This window comes from Emydura macquarii, unplaced genomic scaffold (genome assembly GCF_026122565.2).
Source record: "Emydura macquarii macquarii isolate MOO-44397 ecotype Brisbane River unplaced genomic scaffold, CSIRO-AGI_Emac_v2 contig_3477, whole genome shotgun sequence".
NCBI lineage: Eukaryota > Metazoa > Chordata > Testudines > Chelidae > Emydura > Emydura macquarii.
Genome location: NW_027133614.1, coordinates 721,976 through 742,465, shown reverse-complemented (window position 1 = coordinate 742,465; position 20,490 = coordinate 721,976). Strand labels below are relative to the sequence as shown.

The window sequence follows — 20,490 nt, the reverse complement described above, 5'->3', positions numbered from 1 at the left end:
CCTGAGGCGCTCTGGGAGCTCATGGCCACAGGCACGGCTCACGGCAGGAAGCTCTCTCGTTCACCTGCACAAGCACAGAGGGTTGCCAATGTGCTTCTTGATGCCTGGCGGTGTGGCAGCAGGGTTGCTGAGCTCTGTTTTTACATCAGTTGCTGTGTCAGTGCGGTTGGAGCAACTATTGCAAAGACAACCAACCGAGCAATCCACACAAGAGGGAGCGTGTGCTGCTGAGGTGCTTTTCACTTAGTTTTCAGCATGCCCAGAATCCTTCAACAGCAGGCAATACAAAACAGCCCATTTCTGCTTCACTGAATTCTTCTTCAGTCCGTCGGTTCCAGCTTTTAAAGTGCAATGTTTAAACATGAGCATCCACTCTCTCCCCCCTCCCCCCCAATGACACACACACACACCTGCCTCCACTGATTGGCGATGCTCGTTCTATGGTGCCATAGCTCAAGGCTAACATGATGGAAGGTGTGTGTGTTTGCCGGATGGAGAGCACAGAGCTGTGGACAATGGGATGCCCTACATTAGACCAGAATGCACCAGAGTGCTTGTACTGAGGATCTGACTATGCCGGGGCCACTTGTGGGGGAGAGATTATTGTGTGCTTAGTTGCTGCAGTTTCTGGTTGAGGGGCAGGGGTTATTTATACCAGGCTGTAATCCTTCCTATAGGCATCAGCCAAATTCCAATGCCGGGAGCCTGGAGTAAGAAGTTGCGATGCGCAGGGAGTTTTCAGTTGGCCACAAGCCACGCGAGTGGCTCATGGTGAAAGCTGCACTCATCTGGCTCTCTGTGGGCGCACTCTACAAGGGCTGCAACCTGCCACTAAGGGGCACCTAAAACAAAAGCTGGAGCCAGAGGGTGGGATTTCTGAAAGCCCCTGAGGAGCACACAGCCTATTGAAAGGCAATGGGATCTGTGCTGCTCAGAATCTAGGCCTTTTTGAAAATCCACCCAGAGATCGCTAGGCATTCAATAGACAAAGACAACCTTACTATCGTTTTGTCTGAACTGTTCTTTGGAACGTAATAAAGAATTGTATGCCGGCGCTAAAAGACCTAGGAGGGTTTTTAAAAAGATCAGCTAGCGAGAGGATCTCATTCCTGATTAGATTCTACACCATTTTAGCATCATTTCCACTGAATCCCCCAGGAAAGAGGGGGCACAGGAACATCAACTAACCAGAGCATGTAGGGGTATGGATACACTACAGCTAAAAGTGCGATTGATGTACGGGCAGCTTTAATGTAGCTGGGAGGGGGAACAATGGTAATGGCAACTTGGCAGGGTAGGCTTTGGCCCGGGCTAGCTGTCTCAGAAAAAGCCCACCAGGGGCCCTGGGTGCACACCTGGGTTGCAAACCCATGCCACTGCATCTTTCCTGCTACTGTTACACACACTAAGTGGATGAAAGCTATCTTGGGTTATCTCCCCTCCAACTTCAGCGTAGCTGTACCCCAGTGCTCGCACACAAACACATGAATGTCACACTAACCCCGGCATTCCTAGGATCAAAGCTAGCCCTTCCATCAGCACGCACAGCTCCCATTGATTGCAGAGACTGTTATATCCAGGGCTGCATTTGATCCACAAAGAGTACCAAACTGGCATGTTACTTTCCCCTGTCTGTCAAACTTGCCCCTACACCCACCTTCCAGCACCATTTGAATCACTACAGCAGACATGCGATGTTACAGCCAAATGCAACTCAATGCTACGTAGGCAGGCTGAGATTTTCATAGCCATTTAGGGGGTGGTGACACTATGTAACATTAATAGAGGGTGGTTAAATTCCCCAGCCAGGGCTGAACATCTTAGCCCCGTTATTTCCTGATACTTCTATGTTCCAGGCTGGAGCCGCTCCGTGCTTTAACCTGCTCAACTTTTTATTGTACAGTGGCACTGTCCATTTCTTGGGTATAGCTCTCCAGTCTCACATTTTATTGCTTGTAATACATTTAAAGGACAGTGTCTTTCCTTTTCTAATTTTGATCTAACCTATTTGGCATAAATGGTACCCCTCTCTTTCCTGGCACCATTTCTGCTAATGACTTGCCTTTTTGTTGCATCTTTTTTTTAATTCACCAGCATCATGAGTGATCCCATCCCAGCTCTGCTGAAAATGTTGGGTAGTCAGTTATGGTTGTGTAGCCCCCAGAGGGAGGACAGAAGACTGGTGGTTTGGGGAAGCCCTGGCTTTTGTTTTTTAAATTCATTCCTGCCAAGTTAAAACTGCAATAATGCACCCTAAGCACTACTGTCCTACCAGTAATAGATCATTGTCCTAACAACTGCAGTGTAATGTTCCCTTTTAACATGAAAACTACGAGTTATTCAGTGATAACGGTGGGTGACTCAGCACGCCTTTCCCGCCACAAAAGTTAATTTTAATAAATTACAATGAATATATATTGTATCTACCCTGTTCCTTAAGAGATATGAGGAAACCATTTTGCACATGGACACGTTCAGAAAATTGAGTGTGAAAATGGCACCAACACACTCAGCCGATCTGCATATGCTCGGGCATTAGATCCTGTCTGCTTATTGTGTCATGATGAATAATGCTTGGTTCCCGTTTAGAACGGCTGAGCTGGGAGAGCGTGTGGGATTCCTGAGGCATGATCACTCCCTTCAGCCAGCAGGATCATTGCACTAGAAGAGTCAGGAAAAGCCCAGCTCTGTTGTGATACTTGCTTGTGGGAGGTAAGCTGAGTTTTCAGTGCTGGCTTTTGATTCCAGCTGAGCAAATCTCATGGGGAGGCCCCAGAAAGACTAAGGGGCTAGTCCAGAGGTGCTGCATAAGTTAGATTCCCATTCAGCCGCATGGTCCAAGCCAACCACCACTGCAGTCAATTAGCATCTTTCTATTGCCTTCAATGGGAACTGGGTTGGGTACTTAGCACCCTTTCAACCGCACAAGTTACTGCGATGCCAGGCCGAGCGGGTGGAACCCGAATGCTGAGTAGCCAGAGAAAGATATGCGATGGTACGTGACAGAAGGGGATGGGATGTTGTACACATACATGCCCTCCACCAGCTGCTTTTCTAGCTACCCTCTGCCTCTTTCCTAACCCTTTGCTGTGCTGAGTATCTAGTCATCATAGCTGCAGCAGGGGATGTGGGATAGGAGAGGGCCATCAGGGAGCTGGTCATAGAGACTTTGAGTCTTTGGGCAGATCTTATCAGCTCATGGGCTGCTGTACCCTGTGCACCAGGCAGCAGCCCCCCAAGGGACCCCACACCAGCTGGGGATAAGCAGCGTGCAGAATGCTTCAGCCATGCACCCAAAATGCCCCGGGCCAGGAACGCCAGCTCTGCATCAGGGAAAACTCCCTCCATGCTGAGGAATTCAAAGCTGGCCAGATCCAGCTGCTCTGGCAGCACAAAGGAATCTGCCTCTGGATATGGACCCTCCAGCTGCCATTTTTAGAGTAATTTTCCTCATCATAAGGCCCTTGGAAACACAAATACATGTGTTTTGTTAAAGACACTTATCCAAAGGCAATTCAGGTTCCCCCCTCGGCCATTACATGTTGTTTAGGTAGGCCACGTTTTGGCTTCCACCAAGAGGATTGCTTTAGGACCAGAGGTGAATTGGCATTGCTGCTGTCGGGTTTACAGCAACGAGAGTATCCCCTTGCGAGCGACGCAGCTGAAATACTGCAGGCAGCAAAAGCTTTTCAACAACAAAAGCTGGGCAGCCAGAGCCATTTACCAGCTCGCCAAATCAGCTACAAGGGCGCTCTGGATCATTCTGGGAAATCCCTGCCACGGCTTCTCCTGCCATGAGAGCTTCATTTGCAAGGTGTGCAGCAGGTGTGCATATGTGAAACCGCAGGGTGTACTTCAATGCTCAGGTGACAGGGGCCACCCAGCAGGGGATGTTCAGTGTGTGGCAGATGATCTGTGAGATCCAGCAAAGTCAGTGAGGGCTGGCCATGATGGTGGAGGAGAGAAGATCCAGCTGGTCTGGATTTGCCTCCAAGCATTATTATTAATCATTCACAGGTGCCAGGTGCTGTACAGACTGATAGAAAGATGCAGTCCATGCCCTGAAGAGCTTACAATCTAATAATAATAAACCAGACTGTACCAATAAAGACCTTTCCTCTTTACCTACGTCAGTGTCTCCAATGATTCCAGCCTACCTGACCGGCCCCCAGACAGGATGTTTGAGGAGGAATGGACACAAAACCACCTTCATCCAAAATAAAAGCTCAAAGTTTCAGAGAAATCCCAGGAGAGGAAGCGTCACCGAACATCTTTGACCTGTTGTGTTGCACGTGTGTTGTGGGCTGGGATGCTCAGCCACAGCTCACCTACTTCCAGCTCCTCTAACGCTGCAGGCTGTGGAGAAGAGGCACTAGGGCTTCTGCTGACGTGTATGTGTTTGCAAGATCCTATCAGAACCTGGGGAAACATCAGTGTGTGTGTCAAGATTTCCAGATGAGGGTGGAGTTAAGTGCATGGCCCCTCTCAGGTTAGCTTCTCCCTTGCAGCACCCCATATTTGATTCTCAGCATCTTCTTCCCCAAGCAAAGAGCACTGTAACATCTGCAGAGCCAGCTGCTTTTAGAACATCCATGCGCTCTCCTGCATTTCTGAGACAAACGCAGTTTGGGGGTCACTTCCTGGTGACATGAAGCCTATGGGCAAACACACCGGTGGTGGAGTAGGCAGAACCAGTTCCACCCTTCATCAGAGCCAGGCTTCTGAACTAAACAGTCGATGAGGAGATATTGGCTGTAAATTAATCAAGCAGTCCCATTTCCTCAGGAAGCAGGATAATAATCTCTTGTGACTAGGCACCCACCTTCTCTTGCACTAAAAGAAACAGTTCTACAGTATTTACCTTGCTACTGCAGAGATCTTGGCAGAGTGGAATCACATTGAAACCCCATCACTGAAAATAACCCTGGAAAATAGAAGATGGCTTGGCTGTCTCTTGTACAGCAGGCGCCTCCAAATGAATCATGCACTAGCTGGCTTTGAGAACTCATCTTCGTCCTCACCAACATTTAACTTTACTGATTGTCTTGCCGTTACTCTTTCTCCATGGTTTGTATGCTCCCTGTTTGACTTGCTGGCTGATCAGCAGGGGTCAAGGAGCTTTTTCTGGTGGGGAGGGAGCACCACATGGTCGCCTACCAAAGGCAAAAAAATATTAGTTTATGCACCAGCCAGGTGGAAAATGAACATCGGGAGATGTCTTGAATCACCTCCCAGGGACAAACTCCGGTTGACCTTACTCAAGGACTGAAGAATGAAATCACGTAGGGACTGTCTGCAGTGGGACAATGTATCTCATCATAACATGTCCTCACTCAGATAGTGCAGCAGTGTGGGTGTGGTAGATTGGGCAGAAGCTAGGAGTGAAGAGACCTGCGTTCTAATGCTGACTCTGCTATTAAATTACCCTTGTGGCTTAGGGCACATCCCTTCACCTACTTCTCCTCCCACAGGTTGTGCTGAGAGCTTGCTGAGACAGGGTCTGGATGTACAGCACATGGCATAATGGGACCTACTGTAACATAAACAGTAACAATGTCAAACATGAGTTAGCACTCAGTGTGGACAAGGACTGCTGGGGTTAGAATCATACCAGCTGATGATGGTCAGTTTCCCAGTGGGTTTAGTCGTCAGCAGTGACGTGGTTTTAAACGTGACAGTCAGTGAGTGGATAACACGTTCTAACACAATCCCTTATGCAGAGGGGCCAGTACAAAGTCTTTGCACCACTTAGCCTTGTGTTGCGGGCTTAAGTGGCATGTAGCCCACATGCTGGCCCCCTGTACATGGACAGCTTTCACCCATTGTACCTGTCTAGTACTTTGACCCCATGATTGCAGTAGGACTGAACCTTGGCCTAACAGCCATTCAACCACATTCATGAACCTTTGTACCCAACCAGACAAATAGCCAATATTAATATTCAGTGGGAAAGGGAGGAAAATCACATTTTTATATTGAGCAATCTTGATAACTTTCCCCCCATGGTTGTCATTATTTATTCTGCCCTTTAGGATCAGATCCCTGCCCGTGGCAAAGGTGTAGTGCTTAGTAAGCGTGGTATGGCTTTGGAAATGCTGCATTTCCATATCTACGGGCAAGGTCAGGTCAACTGCCCATGCTCAGGCAATTCCTGATAAGGGCAAAGGTTTTGGAGGCATTTATAATTTGTTAAACTCCAAGTAAGAGAATGCCAATTGACATGGAGTTCCTAATGGCCAAGATCTGCTGAGTCAGCCCAGATATGCTTCAAAAGCACTCATGAGCAAAGAATCTTTGACCTGGAGAGAGTCAATTAGTTTGTTTTTACTATGAGCCTGCAAAACTAGACTCCGAATACTAGAATATTGTATGCCAGTGTGCTGGGTTCAGAAGGCTGTCTCCTACCTTCTCACTCGCCAAAGAAAAAGGAAAACAAATACCACGTTAGCGTCTCACAACCCTCCAGGAACCAGTGGTGGATTCCCATTGAAAATAATGGAAATTTTTCAGTGCGGTATGTTTAGGGTTCTTGAAGGTCGCTTGTTGTCTCTTTTGATATTTTGAGCACACTTTCAGGCCAAAAGAACAAGTGGGGTGGGGTGGGTGGTGGGAGATGCTTAAAAAGGAGGATGATCCATTTCATCAAGCCAAGAGGCAGGACTTGTTGGAAAGTCTGGATAGCCTACACTGCTTCCTGTAGAAATATCAGAGGTTGGTCCCCCAGCCATTGCTCTTAGTGTCTGGCTCACCCCCTGCCCTCCATGTGCTATAATTCCTAAATTATTGTCCATTGTGTAATCCAGGCCATTGAGCAATGGAGTATGGGAAGGAAGGGATGATATGGAGGATGGAGACTGAGGAATTCCATAGGGGCTTCCATCCCTTAAGTCCTGATAAGATTGTCCTGTCCCATCCATGGAGAAGCTTCCATTCATTAACTGTCCACTAGCAACATCCCCAACATTGCCGTAAATTCTATTGGTGTGGCCAAGCTCAGAGAGGATCTGATCTTCTGTGAATGAAAGAAGATTGATTTATGAGTGTAAAACATTCTGTAACATCACCAGTAATTCATCATTCAGGGCCCAATGCATCTCTTGTGTAATTCCTCTGAAGTCAGTGGGGTTACATCAGGAACGAGCTGGGACAACAGAGCACACACCAAAAGAAAATGCTCTCACAGAAGACCAGCTGTAAAGTATACTGAGTCAGATTTTCATCTGCCACAAGCTGGGGAAGCTCCATTGCAATAGAGCTATGACAATTTACATCAGCTGCATGTGTGCTCTGTTGACTCTGATTAGCATTTAGCCATAGTAACTATTGCAACCAGTCAGGAATAAAATCTGAATGGTACCACATCTTATTTTTACCCTTTTGCTAACCCCACAAACCTTCCTCTGTGCTTGTAGTGCCTTTTGTACAGCTGAACACGAGACATGATTATTTTAAATCTTTATTCTTCAGTCATATGAAAGCTGGTGGCAGATAACAGCCACTTTTTGTGAAGGTCTCTTGAGTCACGCCAGATGCATTCTCCCTCACAAAGGGCATCGTAAACTAATTATTGACCAGGCTTTATACAAAGGCACTACAAACTAGTTTGGGAGTCATAACTGACTCTCACTAAACCATAAATAATCAGATTATTTTCTGTGACTTGTATATTTGCTGCGATAATTCACAGGAATAATTTTTAAAGATAAACTGTGGTTAAATATTTGCTTAAATGTTATTTTCCAAATGGTTTCCATTAAAATCCTGGGTTTTGACTGATCAGAAATACAGGGGCACAGCAGGGAATAGGTTTCTGTCCAGGCCTATACAGTAGCCATGATTCTTTTAATCAGATATAACCTATCCACTAATGGTATAACAGTGGTCTAAACAGTCCATAGTGATTGTTGCATTTACACTGCAAACGCCTATTTGGGTGTTAGGACCTGGCTGGAGAACTCCCTGAAGAAAGGCCCGGGATGCCAGAGGTGCCTGTGCAAGCCATTGATCACATGTCCCCCTCTGTGCCCAGCCCACAGAGCCTGCCTGTTTAGTTTGAGCTGTAGAGACTTATGGTCTGAGCTCTAGAGGATCCTGGTTCAATTTCCAGTGTATCAGCCCAGGTGGGGGCTGTCACACCCTCCTTTTTCAAGTCCTCCTGTACACTGTCTCTGTGGAAACCGCTCCATTAGCTGTCAGGCTGCTCCACGGAGTCTTAAAGAGCTGAAACGCTACAGCCAAATCCCGCTATCATGGAAGAGGGTCCAATTCCACTGAGCTGGGCCAGCCTGAATGTGTCTGTGTGTTGGTCCTTGGGGTAGTTTATTAACTTACTGCGGCTGGTGAGTTTCCAGCAGAGACCAGCCATTCATGCAGCTACAAATCATATTGCCAGTGACATTAGCTAAGATGCACATTTCATGGGCTATCAGGCCTCAAAGCATGGACTGATCACCAGCTGGGATGAGGAAAACATTTCCCTTCATAATCTTACGTTACACAGTGATGTGCATCCCCTAGTGCACTGGCCACCATCACCGTGCTAGAGGGACCATTGGTCGAGGCCAGCACGGCAGCTCTTCCTTTGGTAAGTTCCCCTGTGAGCTGCACTGGATCTCAGAACTGACACACACCTATTACTGACACCTTTAACAGGTGTGTGTCAGTTCTTAACTCCGGTGCTAGAGGTTTTCTAGCTGTGCATGACACAGGACAACAATTCATCATTTTCCTCTATTGCAAAAAGCCCCAACAAGCCACCAGCCATGAGGTGAATTTGGATGTCTTCAGCTGGGACAATGGTTTCAAGGATCATTCCCATTTCTGGTGCAAGAGAAATCCAGGCATTTTTATCCCCAATGTGGGGATCCCAAGCTGTGCTTAAGTGCAGGAAGTCATCCCACTCCTCAGGAAGACCCCGAGGCCTGCCCTTTGCTACAATCCACGTCTTCCCACCCTCACGCTCCCAGCCCTTCCTGCCAGGCTCACCTCGGAAGCTCAGCTCACTGTCACTAACCCCGCAGTCCTCAGCAGAGCTCTCTTTCTCGTGCTTGCTGCCCCCGCGGTTCCTCTTCACGCTCTTGTAGAACTGGCCCCAGCGGTGCCGCCCAGCATCCTTCTTCAGCCGTTTTTCTTTGGCCCTCCTGTTTTGAAACCAAACCTGGAGCAACAGAGGGAGAGACAGAGTCCCAGAAGGCACTGAAAGGAGCATGTGCTTGGAGAAAAGACAGGCCTGGGCAGAAACATTCAGGGCTGGATCAGAACCTCCCCAAAGTTCAGGATGGTTCAGACCCAGGCACCCAGTTCCCCAGCAGCGTAGGAAGCCAAGGCCTGAGGATTCAGAGCCTTGCCTCGCCCTACTCTGAGGCTGGATATATCTTATGGAAGCCACCAAGCTGGATCCAGTTCTGTATCCAAACTTCCCCCAGGCTCAGCACCGGTATCAGGCCCACAGCGTGGGTCAGCTGCTCCCACCCCATGGCAGGTCGCCTTGGTGATGTGACATTGCAAACTCCCATCTAATTCACGCCTTACTGCCGATAAGAAGGGAGATTGAGCTTCGTGGGTCTCAATCCTGTGCTGTGAGCGTGGCAGTGGACAGAGGCATCCATGGGAGCCCCATGGAAGTCACTGGGGGAGTGCGCATGCTGTCAGTCACAGGATGGGGGCCTTGCTGCTTAGCCAGCTTTCCTGGCCTGCCTTCCTTCCATGCTGCCTTGGAATTCAGGGTAAAGATTATGCGCTGCAAGGGGAACGTGATGTGCACACCGCAACTTGGCTTGGTCAGATCAGGAGGGAATGGAAAAATACTTCAACTGCCGTGGTCTCACCTGCACCACCCTCATGTCCAGCCCTGTCTCCGAGGACAGCTGCTCCCGCACGTGCCTGGCGGGTTTGGGGGAGTTCTTATAGGCATTTTTTAACGTTTCCAACTGTTTGGCGGTGATGGTGGTTCGTGGCCTCTTGGCTCCAGCTTCTGAATCATCTGGAACAGAACAATTTTTTACCAGTTTGGAACAGACAGTGTGAAATAGCAGCCTGTCAATGACCAGCACAGAAGGAATGTTAACATCTAAAGCAAGACGCAATTGATTTTAATTGGCTTTAGCTGCAGCTGGGGGTGGAGGCTTGCAAAATTCAGCTCTTGTTGATCAGTGATTTTATCTTGGTAGAACATGGCCTGCCAAGTCTCCAAGGACATGGTGTCATGGCATGCCATGCTCCTCTCTCAATAGGGAGAATCTATCCAAGGTCCTTATCTGGCACCCCCATTTACCTTGTATCTGAGTGCCACACACTCTGTGACGTATTTATCCTCACAGCACTCCTGGGAAGCCGGGCAGTGCTATTATTCCCATTGTACAGCATGGGAACTGAGGCACAGAGAGGCTAAGGCCCAAATCATCAAAGGTATTTAGGTGCCTAACTCCCATTGATTTCACTGAGCATGAAAAGATCTGGGACTACGTGACTTGCCCACATGGGAATTTCGTAGCAGAGCAGGGATCTGAACGTGGGTCTGCTGAGTCCCCATCTTGAATCCTAACCACTGACCATCCTTCCTATCCTAAGGATGAATCTGAGACCATTTTAATCCCTTCCCTTCCAATATAAACAACCTTGCCTCATTTTAAAAGTGCAGTAGCCTACCAGCCAGCTTTAAAAAAGGGGTCTCATTAATGAGTTAGGGTAACCCATCAGCTAGAAGAAGTTCATTGCTGCCGTGTGTTAGGCAGATATCTGGTGTTCATCACCAGTGTGGAGGGAGATGCTGGAAATGATGTCGTTTTTCTATATCACATAGTGTTTATCAGGCATCCAGAAAAATCAGAAAGTCACCAAAAGGGCCATAACTTGAAGCAACATAAATTGACAGAAAGCTTCTAAATACAACTGATCATGCAACTATGTATTCAAACTAGTACTATTTCAGAAAGTTTGGGAAATATTTAGCCCCAGGTAATATATTTTATACATTTTCTGGTACTTTTTTGCCTTTGATCAAAGCAAAAGTCCATGGTCACATGACAGTATGAGCTTTTTTGTACCATATTATACATCAAAATATTTGTCATTATTTGTAGACTTGACTGATTTTATTAATATTGGCTACTGTCCTGTGGTTCCTTCATTGGCAACTGATGTTAACACAATGTACATCATGATGAAACATTTTCAGGATATGTTCCACTCTCTGGGCCAAGACTGGACCTATGTCGTGTATGGTGAAGCAAAGTACTGCAAAGTACAGTTGTTTAAATGGAGGAATCAAAACAGATTTCGTGATGACCACCTTGAGATGGGAGGCATGCATCGTGCAATTAATTTCGTGGGTGATACAGGCAGTGTGATACAGAAAAGTGGGTTTGAAGACATCCTTGTGGAAGCCAGCATCTCTGGTGCTTCAGCCATCAGCCATGCTCTGAGGGAAAGCATATAACCGTGGCATTAGAATCCACAAACCCATGAATGCATTGATGAATCGCTTGAAGTGGATGGCACTTGGTGATTCTGTGAACAATGATGTTCTCACAGAAGATGAAAAGAGACACATCTTGGAGAAACCTTGAACACGCATTGAAGCATTTGAAGATGTGGAACAAGCACACAGAGGAAACAGTGAAAACACAGAATGCTCTGGCAGACTTGATGAACAAGTGCCCAAGCACTTGCATTACCCAAGGAAAAAACTGTTCAGATACATTTCCGTCCTGGGAAAACTATGTAACAGATTTCTCCCAACCACTGACGGATCACATAGCAGCAAAGAGAGACGATAACAAGTCCATGGAGCTTGGGATATTTGCGGAGATGATCCCACTTGACTTCCATTGTGGTCATATGAATTATGCTAGATGGGGTTGTGTAAATAGAGCAGAAGCCAGACTTCTGGAGGAGGAGACGCCAGATATATATCATGCCTAAAGACTGTAGGAATCATCGGCATCTTTGTACAAAACATAAGGCCCTGACCAAGGGTTACCTGACGGCACATTTTAAGGCAGCTGTAACAGCTATAGCAAAACAAATGAGTGGGTGCAGCCTTCATCAACAGAGCTCCACAAAGAAGCTGCCACAGAGCACATGGCTGGAGATGAAATTGCTGCCCAAGATATTAAATTTTGTGACAAAAAGAATGACAAATCCTTTTAGCATAGAACCTGGAACAAGCCCACACAACAGACAGCCACTTGTGAACACTGCCATGTCTGTTGAGGCCCCACCTGAAATTGCAGAAGGTTTGTGCATGATGAGAGAGACTGGCACACAAGAAATGAAGCAGTTTGGAACCAGGAAGCTGGAAAGGGGTGATGTTGACCTCTTGGATCCCATAAAAAGGCCTAATCTCATATCATTTGGGAATCTCAACAAAACAAGTGAACAAAAGAAGAAGCAGACAGCACAATCAATAACTGTTGATTGTCAGATATTTATCAAACTGACAGTTATTGCCCAGTCCAGAGATGTTGATATCCAAGGTTTGATGAAGTATAAGCTGGCACTTGTCCCTCTTCAGCTTGGATGAATCTCTGAGAAAGACACAAAAGAGCCACACACTATCTTGGCTGGAGAAAAATCTGTCATTGGTTCAGCTACCAGCATGTGATGAGCCAACATTAGCTTTTATTGAACTCATTATGCTCCTGCAGATGGTGTGCACTGATACTGCTAATTACAAAACTTTTGGGGTGCTGGCTGATCAGCTGCTGAATACTATCCTTGGACTAAAATGTCAATGCACTACTATTGTTGGTGACAATTCTGCAAATGAAGAATTAATCTGGTGAGAGAGCCTGCACGGGGAATGTCCAAGTGCAAGATGTTTGGAACCCCACTCTGTTCACACCATTACCAAAGCAACTCTTGAAGATACGATCAAATGCAAAGAATAAATCAAACATTGCAATCTTTCTACTCAGTGACAGGATCATGAAGTGTAGACAGAGATTGGCACCTCGTCATGAAATATACCTTGCTGGTAGGTTTCACAACATCACACATGCAGAGAAAGTAGTGCGTAGCAACCATTCTGCAATAACAGAACTCAAGTCAGATCTCAAGGAAGCAGATTCATGCATGTTGCTCATGCAAAGCAAACACCCAGAGTAAATAAGGTGCTGATGTGGCACTTGGACTCAGATGTTGCATCTGTGTGCTCAGAACGTTGCTCTATTCTTGGAGTAGATTAATTCTTTTTCAAAACTGGGGTTGGCAAAAAGAAGAGATTTGCTCCCATGCACGGAGTGGCTGTGGAACTGGGAAGGGACATGTGTCTTGTGCTGCCAGGTCATGCTGCCACTGGATGTGATGCTACTTCAGCTTTCAGTGGTATGGGGGAAAAAAGATGGCTGAAGACAGCAGCTGAACACCCAGAGCAGTGGGTGGAGAAGGAGTTTAGAGCTCTTCTCTCCATATCCCCTCCCCAAGTAGCAGGAGCATGGGGGAAGGGAGCTCCAGAACACCTCTCACGTACCCCCCTTGGGACACCCTAACCCCCAGTCTCAGGCTTCCATGTCTATTGCATGCCTTGAGACTGCTTGTTCTCAATTCTCCATCCTGGTCCTGGGTGTGAGGCAGGGGCCTGCACTGGTGGTGTCGATTCTGCATCCCCCACCCTGATCTCAATGCTTGTAGCATTCACAAAGAAAGCCCATTCTCAGCTCTCTTGTACTGATGTGTCTGTGGTATGAACCAAGCATGCCCATTCGCAGCAATCCCTCCTCTGGTCTCAGGGCTATCTGCTTGTGGCATGCCCAGTCTCAGCTTCCTTACAGTCACAGCGCTGTTTGCCTGCAATGTGGACCAAGTACATCTGGCAAGGGACATAAAAGGCAATAAGAAGAGGTTCTTTAAATACATTGGAAGCAAGAAAAAGATGAAAGAAAGATAAGGCCCAGATCCTCAAAGGTATTTATGTGCCTAACTCCCATCTACTTAGCAGGGAAGGAGAGCTAATAACTGATGACATCAAGAAAGCTGAGGTAAAGGTTTAAAATACTGGGCCTGTTTAGTCTTGAAAAAAGAAGACGCGGGGAGAAGCTGATACTAGTCTGCCAACATGTGAAGGGCTGGTATAAAGAGAATAGTGATCATTTGTTCTTCATGTCCACTGAAGAAAGGACAAAAAGTTATGGGCTTAATCTGCAGTGAGGGAGATTTAGGTTAGCTATTAAGAAAAACTTTCTAACTAAAGGGTAGTTAAGCCCTGGACTGGCTCAGTCCCTGTCCCACTTCTTCTCCATGCAGCCCTGACCACACTCTATCCCCTGTTCTGCCGCAGGCCCCGCCCTACCACTGTCATCTCCCTCCCCCCCCTGCTCACAGCATGCGTCCCTCCCTCCTTCTGGCCACTGCTTGTCCTGTCCCTCCTCTCCTCCACATCCCCGTCCCCTGGGAACCCCACAGCTCACACGCTCCGCCCCCTCCCCTGAGCCAATTTATTATGCTCCATGCAGGTTCCCAGGGAGCTGAGGAGGAGATATCTGCTAGTCAGCTTCCCAGGTTCATTAGTAATCACCCTGGGGAGTCCAAGAGACCCGGGAAGCCTGAGTAGCACATACCACCTCTTCAGCCGCTGGGAACCTGCATGGAGCATGATAAATAAGCATAAACTTCCGGCAGACACCCACTCCAATTTGTTTAATATTGGTACTGTAAATGGGGGAGGGGGGGACGAGAGGGCGTTAACTAGATCAAGCAATGTGTTATCAATAGGCTTAAAAAGTAGTAAACCTCAGCCATCCCTTTCTGGGTGGGGTGGGGGGGGCATTGGCTGTTCTGCCCTGGAGCCTGGCTCTAAGCCTTAGGTGACAAGAATACACTGATTAGGGGGCTTTCAGTCTTGCTTGCTTGCTGAAGCTGGTCTACATTCATTAAATACCATTTGGGCCACCAAATCACGCTATAATGTAGTGGCTAGGCTACTCAGCTGGGCTGTGAGAAATCTCCCCCTCTGCTTGTTAAGACAAAGTTTGACCAGGCATTTTCTCCCTCCAGGGTAACTACCCGGAGAGGTGGGAGATGCCTGATCAAACGCCTTTGCAGAGAAGGAATTTGACCTGGGGCTCTCCCACAGCCTAGGTGATTATCCTGACCCTGGAGACAAAAGAGTGCTGTGCATGTTTTCTGTGCCCCAGTGAAAAGTGACACAGCTGTTCCCAACAGCCCAGTGACAAGGGCACGTGCTGTGCTCAGGCAGAGTGGAATTTCCCATATCCCAGTTGAGTCCCCATAGAGGGCCTCAGTGCTGCTGGAGTTCTCTGCAGAGTCCCCCGCCTCCTTGTAAAACCAGGTCAGGGGGCAGGGGAAGGTACTGTTCACCAGAAAACCCCCAACATTGCTATTCTGGGTCTTCAACTGGCAGAGCAGGCTGTCTGGCTCTGCATTTGCATTTTGAAACACTTTAAAATTAACACAGGTCATTTGCCAAGAGAGGAAGGGAGCCCCTTGACCATGACCCCAGACTGGCACCACTATTCATACCCAAGTCCTTCTAGGAGCATACAACTATCCAAACCAATCAGCCTGTCTGTTAGAGCACTTTAAATAGACATGCTACTGCAGTCTTCGTGCATCTCTTGTGCCTGCTGGCATTCTAGGCCCTGCTCCCAGCAACGTCACCACAGTGAAAGTCTAAGCACGCTGGGGATTAGTGGGTTTTGGAGCTGTATGTTGGTCAGATCAGAGGAAGTCTGCTGAGATACCTTCTGTGGCGATACTGCTCAATTTCCCCCTTAGCTATGTGCAAAAGAAAAATGTATTTTTCCCCATTTTAAGAACAAGTGTGAAATATCAGCTGTGGTGTGTCAGTAACCTACCTGTATGCTGTCATTTATAAACTTGATCCTATTACCTAGAGTGTGAGCAGCGCTGAGGGTAAAAAGCGAAAACACTCAAGATAATACAACAGTCTAGGAGGTAGCTATGCGTCTGCCTAGTGATGGCTTTATAAATTAGGAACAATCCTTTGAATTCACAGCCTGGACAGACTTGACGTAATCCGAGAGTTAACGCAGAACCCAGCCGGAGCTGAATCAAGTAGCCCTTGCTCAGTATCACTAGCAAGATTGGAAGGCAGGTAACTGCAGGCCAACCCCACTACAGCATTTTCAGATTCAGCACCCCATGGCTCACTAGTATCTTTATTGTACGGTGGCACACTCAGCAAGCAGCTCCGGCTAACGTGTGCTACCAGTTGTCTGCTGCAAAGAACAAAACACGTGCGAAACTGCCACCAACACTGGCCTCCTTGAGGCAGCATTTGAAATATGCGAATTATCAGTCATACATAGGGAATCATGCAACAGCTCAGTATCTTCAAGTGTCCTCTGCCAATGATGGATGGGTGGTAGGATAGACATCATGTTCCTCAAATGATGCTACTGCCACCTGTTCCAGAAGCCAGCCTCTTTTGTGCTGTATTGTTGTGGAAGTACTTCTGCAACAGGGTGATGCAAATGCTGCCGGGAAGAGCGGGTTTGTTCTGAAACATGCAACTGTGATAATGACAAGCATAACACCACAGTATTGAGCACAGCAGATACAGATTCTGAGGGGGAGTAGAAATGGGTCAACTATCTGCAAATTGCTGAGACTATTTTGTTGGTCATATTCCGGAGGTCATAGTTATAGGTAGGGTTTACATAAGAATACATAGTATACTTTGTCATTCACACAATATGTTCACTGTAGACAGTAGAAGGACTGTCAAATAAGAGTCATTACTGTTATATAAGTAGTTTTCGTGTATTGTATTCAGTGATATTACGAAGATATTTACAGTTATACCATGTGGGCATTAGACATATGTCTCCAGCTGAGCGGAGAACATCAAAAATATATGTTTTATAATGAGGAGGTAGAGGGCTTATTATCTGCATAACGTTGTAAAAATAGTAGATAGAAAAACTTGTCTCCAATCAGTACATTGTAGAAATAATGACAAATATTGTGATGTATTACATGGTACAAACAAGCTTATACTGTCATGTGACTACAGACTTTTGCTTTAACTGAAGGCAAAAAAAGTATAGGAACATGCATAAAATATATCACCTGAGGCTAAATATTTCCCATGCTTTCCAAAACTGTACTATTTTGAGTACCTAGTTGCATGATCCATTGTATTAAGAAACTTTCTGCCAATTTTGGTCAAAATTAAACTACATTTCTATGCGCTATGGCCCTTTTGGTGATTTTCTTATTTTTTTCGGATCCGATACTTGATAAAATTTAAACATTATGTGATATAGAAAAACTTTACACTACTTCCAGCATCTCCATCCACCCCGGTGATGACCACCAAATATGTGCCTAACCTGTGGTGGCAATGAATTTTTTCTAGCCTTAGTGCCCAAAACATGGCCGGGCTGGTAGACTGCAGTGGTGTGTTTTTCCAAACAAAGGCAGTGGAGGCCCTCAGAAATAATGCTACAAGCTCAGAGGGGCCATGTTTGGTTTTGACAATAAAGCTAGATGCTAGCAGCCTGTGGATCCACCTGGCTGATGGGAATTAGCATTCAGCTGCATTGACTGAGACCGGCAAAGAACAAGCCTCTTGTCTGAAGAACCTCTCTCCTTTGATAACAAAACCACGTACAACTCTGGCTCCAGACCCACGAGCCCAGCCTTCCTCTCAGATACGCAGGTGAAATTCCACTGAAATCAGCACAAAGGCACCTGCGTTTCAGACAGGAAACTTTGTGCCTGTCCCGCTCTCTTTCCTACTGGCTATTGGTCTGTCAAACTCTGTGACATGGAGTCCAGCTATAGCTCTGGGAGTCAATAATGGAATTTGAGTAACATTAAATTCATGGCCCCCCAGCACAAATAGGCATTGCATCACCCTAACCAAATTGATTAGGTCAAAATAGAGTCCTTAATTAATGAGAAGTCAGGGCTTGTCAACAAGAAATCCATTAAAGACAAGTTCAGTTTTAATTTCAGTCAGGCACAATTGGGAAGTCTCTGTGGATTCATTACTGGTTTGTGATCTATAGTCTTGCTCTCACCCTCCCTCCCCCAGCCTGGTTTTTCACATCCATTCTGCATTGGCTCTTTAGATCCCATTTGCTTCATATGGATCAGTGGGAAGCACTGTGGACTTAGGGCCACATTCAGCTCTAGTGTAAGGTGCAAGTCGATGGCCTTTAGTGGAGTTGAGCCTGCCTACACCAGGGCTGAATTTGGCTCATGCTGTCACTTTATCCCTGAATCTCAAACCTAGGATCGTCCTCTCAATGTTAAGCTCTAGGGCTTCTTTGTGTCCTGCCAACATACCTCAGCTGTGCCCTTGAGAGATCACTCACATCTGGGGGAGGGAAATTTGGGTCTCAGTTAATCATTATCTTATTTTACTGACACTGATGACAGTGCCATTCCTTCCAAAAGACCTCAAAATGCTTTACAAACAAAGGGGCAAATTCTCCCTTGGGCTACACCCAGGCAACCTCACTGGGCTGCATGGGCGTAACGAAGGGGCAGGACTTGGCCTTGTCTATAAAGAATCACTTCAGCACACAGTGAAGTTCAGCAACCCCGGACAGTGAAATGCAGCGCTGTTTAGCGGTGCACAACGGAGAAGAGTCTTGGGGGCAGGAAACGAATCTAAATGCCCTATCCAACTGAAACACAAGGAGAATTTAAAGTGAGATGTGATTACCCCATGGAGGAGTTTTGGCCACGACCTCTGAACTAACACCCCTTTACTCTTGCAAAAGTGCCGTCAGGTCTTTAATGGCTGGAAGTGGTTAGGATGGGGGTTGGTTCTATAATAACTCGGAGGAAGTCACGCCAGCTACTCAGTCAGCACCACCACTTACTAGGAGACTTGGGTTTTTCCTGAATGTCTCCCCTCAAAATACTCATCAGGCCTAGCTCTGTTTAGTTTGGGAGATGTGACCGGACTGCAGCTCAAGATGGCATGGTGCTTTCCAAAGTCCCATTAGGCACCTGTCAACATGTTTAGGCACCTAAAAGCCTTTGAAAGTCTGGCCCTATGTGCATTTCTGTGGAAACAGGAGCTTTGTTTTCTAAGAATCAATCTGCAACAGCTGTCTGTTCCCCACCTGAGTTTATAATCCTCTTGACCTGACTGTCATTGCCACAGCAGGATTAGGATTTCCAGTGGGCAACAGACAGCAGGAACTTAAAGATACACAGATCCTGCAAATGTTCTGAGTGACAAAAAAATGTGGGGACATGAACACAAGGAAAAATAGGCTGAGCCTTGATTTAGCTGTACAGAGGGTGTGGAGCTTTATGCATGTGAGTCACCCAGCTGATGTCAAAGGGACTCTCTGTGTGTTAATGCTGAACTGCATTGCTGAACCAGGGACCAAGCATCACTATTTTACAGTAAAACTGAAGTTCAGCCCCAGAACCAAACACCCCCGGCATTGGGAGCCGGATTCAGTTCAGAATCTGGATTCACATTTCACATTTTCTTAACTCAATAATGGACCCGAAGGGGGCCCCTTAAAATCTCAAATATCGTAGACAAACCAATAGTCAAAATCTTCATCCAAACACAGCTTCACATGAGCCTGAATTTGACAGAGGTCCCCAGTCTCTAAAATCAGCTAAACCGTAATCCCGGCTCAGATGACCCTGCAGTTGTAGAATCCCCATTGTCACCTGTCAGGCATGGCCCAGGCCCTTCCCTTCTCTGCAGTGAGCTTCCCAATGGCTCAACACCTACCGTTCTGCTTGGCTGTCTCGTAGTCCTCCTTGCACACCAGGCGCCCATCTTCCATGAGGTAGAACTCATCTCCTGTGGCCAGCTGGCGGTTGCAGATGATACAGGCAAAGCAGTGCAGGTGATAGACAAAGTCCTGGGCTTTCCGTACCACCTGGGTGGGGGGGATTCCCTGCTGACAGGCCGTGCATTTCGTACCAAAACGCCTGCAAGGAGGACAAGTGGCAGCTCTGACACGGATGGAGCAACAGTGAGGCATAATGCACCAACATAGCTAGGGAGAGATCTCGGGAGCCGGTGAGTGCGTGTTGCAGGGAGACTGAGAAGGGGGTGAGCATGGGGGGCACGGGGTAGGAGAGAAGGTGCAGAGTTTAAAACAGCCTAATTATGCATGACATTTCACATAGCAAAGCTTTATCTTCTTCAGCATGAAAGACTGGCCTAATGGATCTGAGGAAGGTTTGATTTTAATGGCCCTTTTAACTAATGCTTATAGGCAGTGTGATTTCCCCTGCAAGGACAGTACATATTTCATCCACATTAATACCAAATAAATTAATTACGCTCACTGCTAGCATGATGAATCCCAGATTAATTCAGAATGATAGGGCTCTTCCACTGTAATGGCACTGGCAGAGTGCATCTGCCCCACAAGCGTGTGTCTAAGGGTGGATGCATGTGTCTGGGACAGCAAATACGCCCTGCAGGGAGTGGGTGTGTGTGCATCTGAGTGAGGGGCTCTGTGTCAGCATGCCTGTGGGATGCACCTAAGCCAGTGGGTGTGCCTGAGAGAGCAC

General features: G+C 47.0%; 1 protein-coding gene across 1 annotated transcript in view; it reads right to left on the bottom strand.

Annotated features, from left to right (window-relative positions):
• Window positions 1-6,558: 6,558 nt before the first annotated feature.
• Window positions 6,559-20,490, bottom strand: part of LHX4 (LIM homeobox 4) — a 51,785-nt gene continuing 37,853 nt past the window's right edge. The window contains exons 3-6 of the mRNA XM_067535173.1: window positions 19,697-19,899; window positions 9,828-9,982; window positions 8,986-9,157; window positions 6,559-7,012 (exon numbers count right to left, since the gene is read on the bottom strand). Of these exons, the coding sequence (XP_067391274.1) occupies window positions 6,618-7,012; window positions 8,986-9,157; window positions 9,828-9,982; window positions 19,697-19,899 (925 nt within the window). The 3' untranslated portion in view covers window positions 6,559-6,617. The remainder of the gene's footprint in view (window positions 7,013-8,985; window positions 9,158-9,827; window positions 9,983-19,696; window positions 19,900-20,490) is intronic.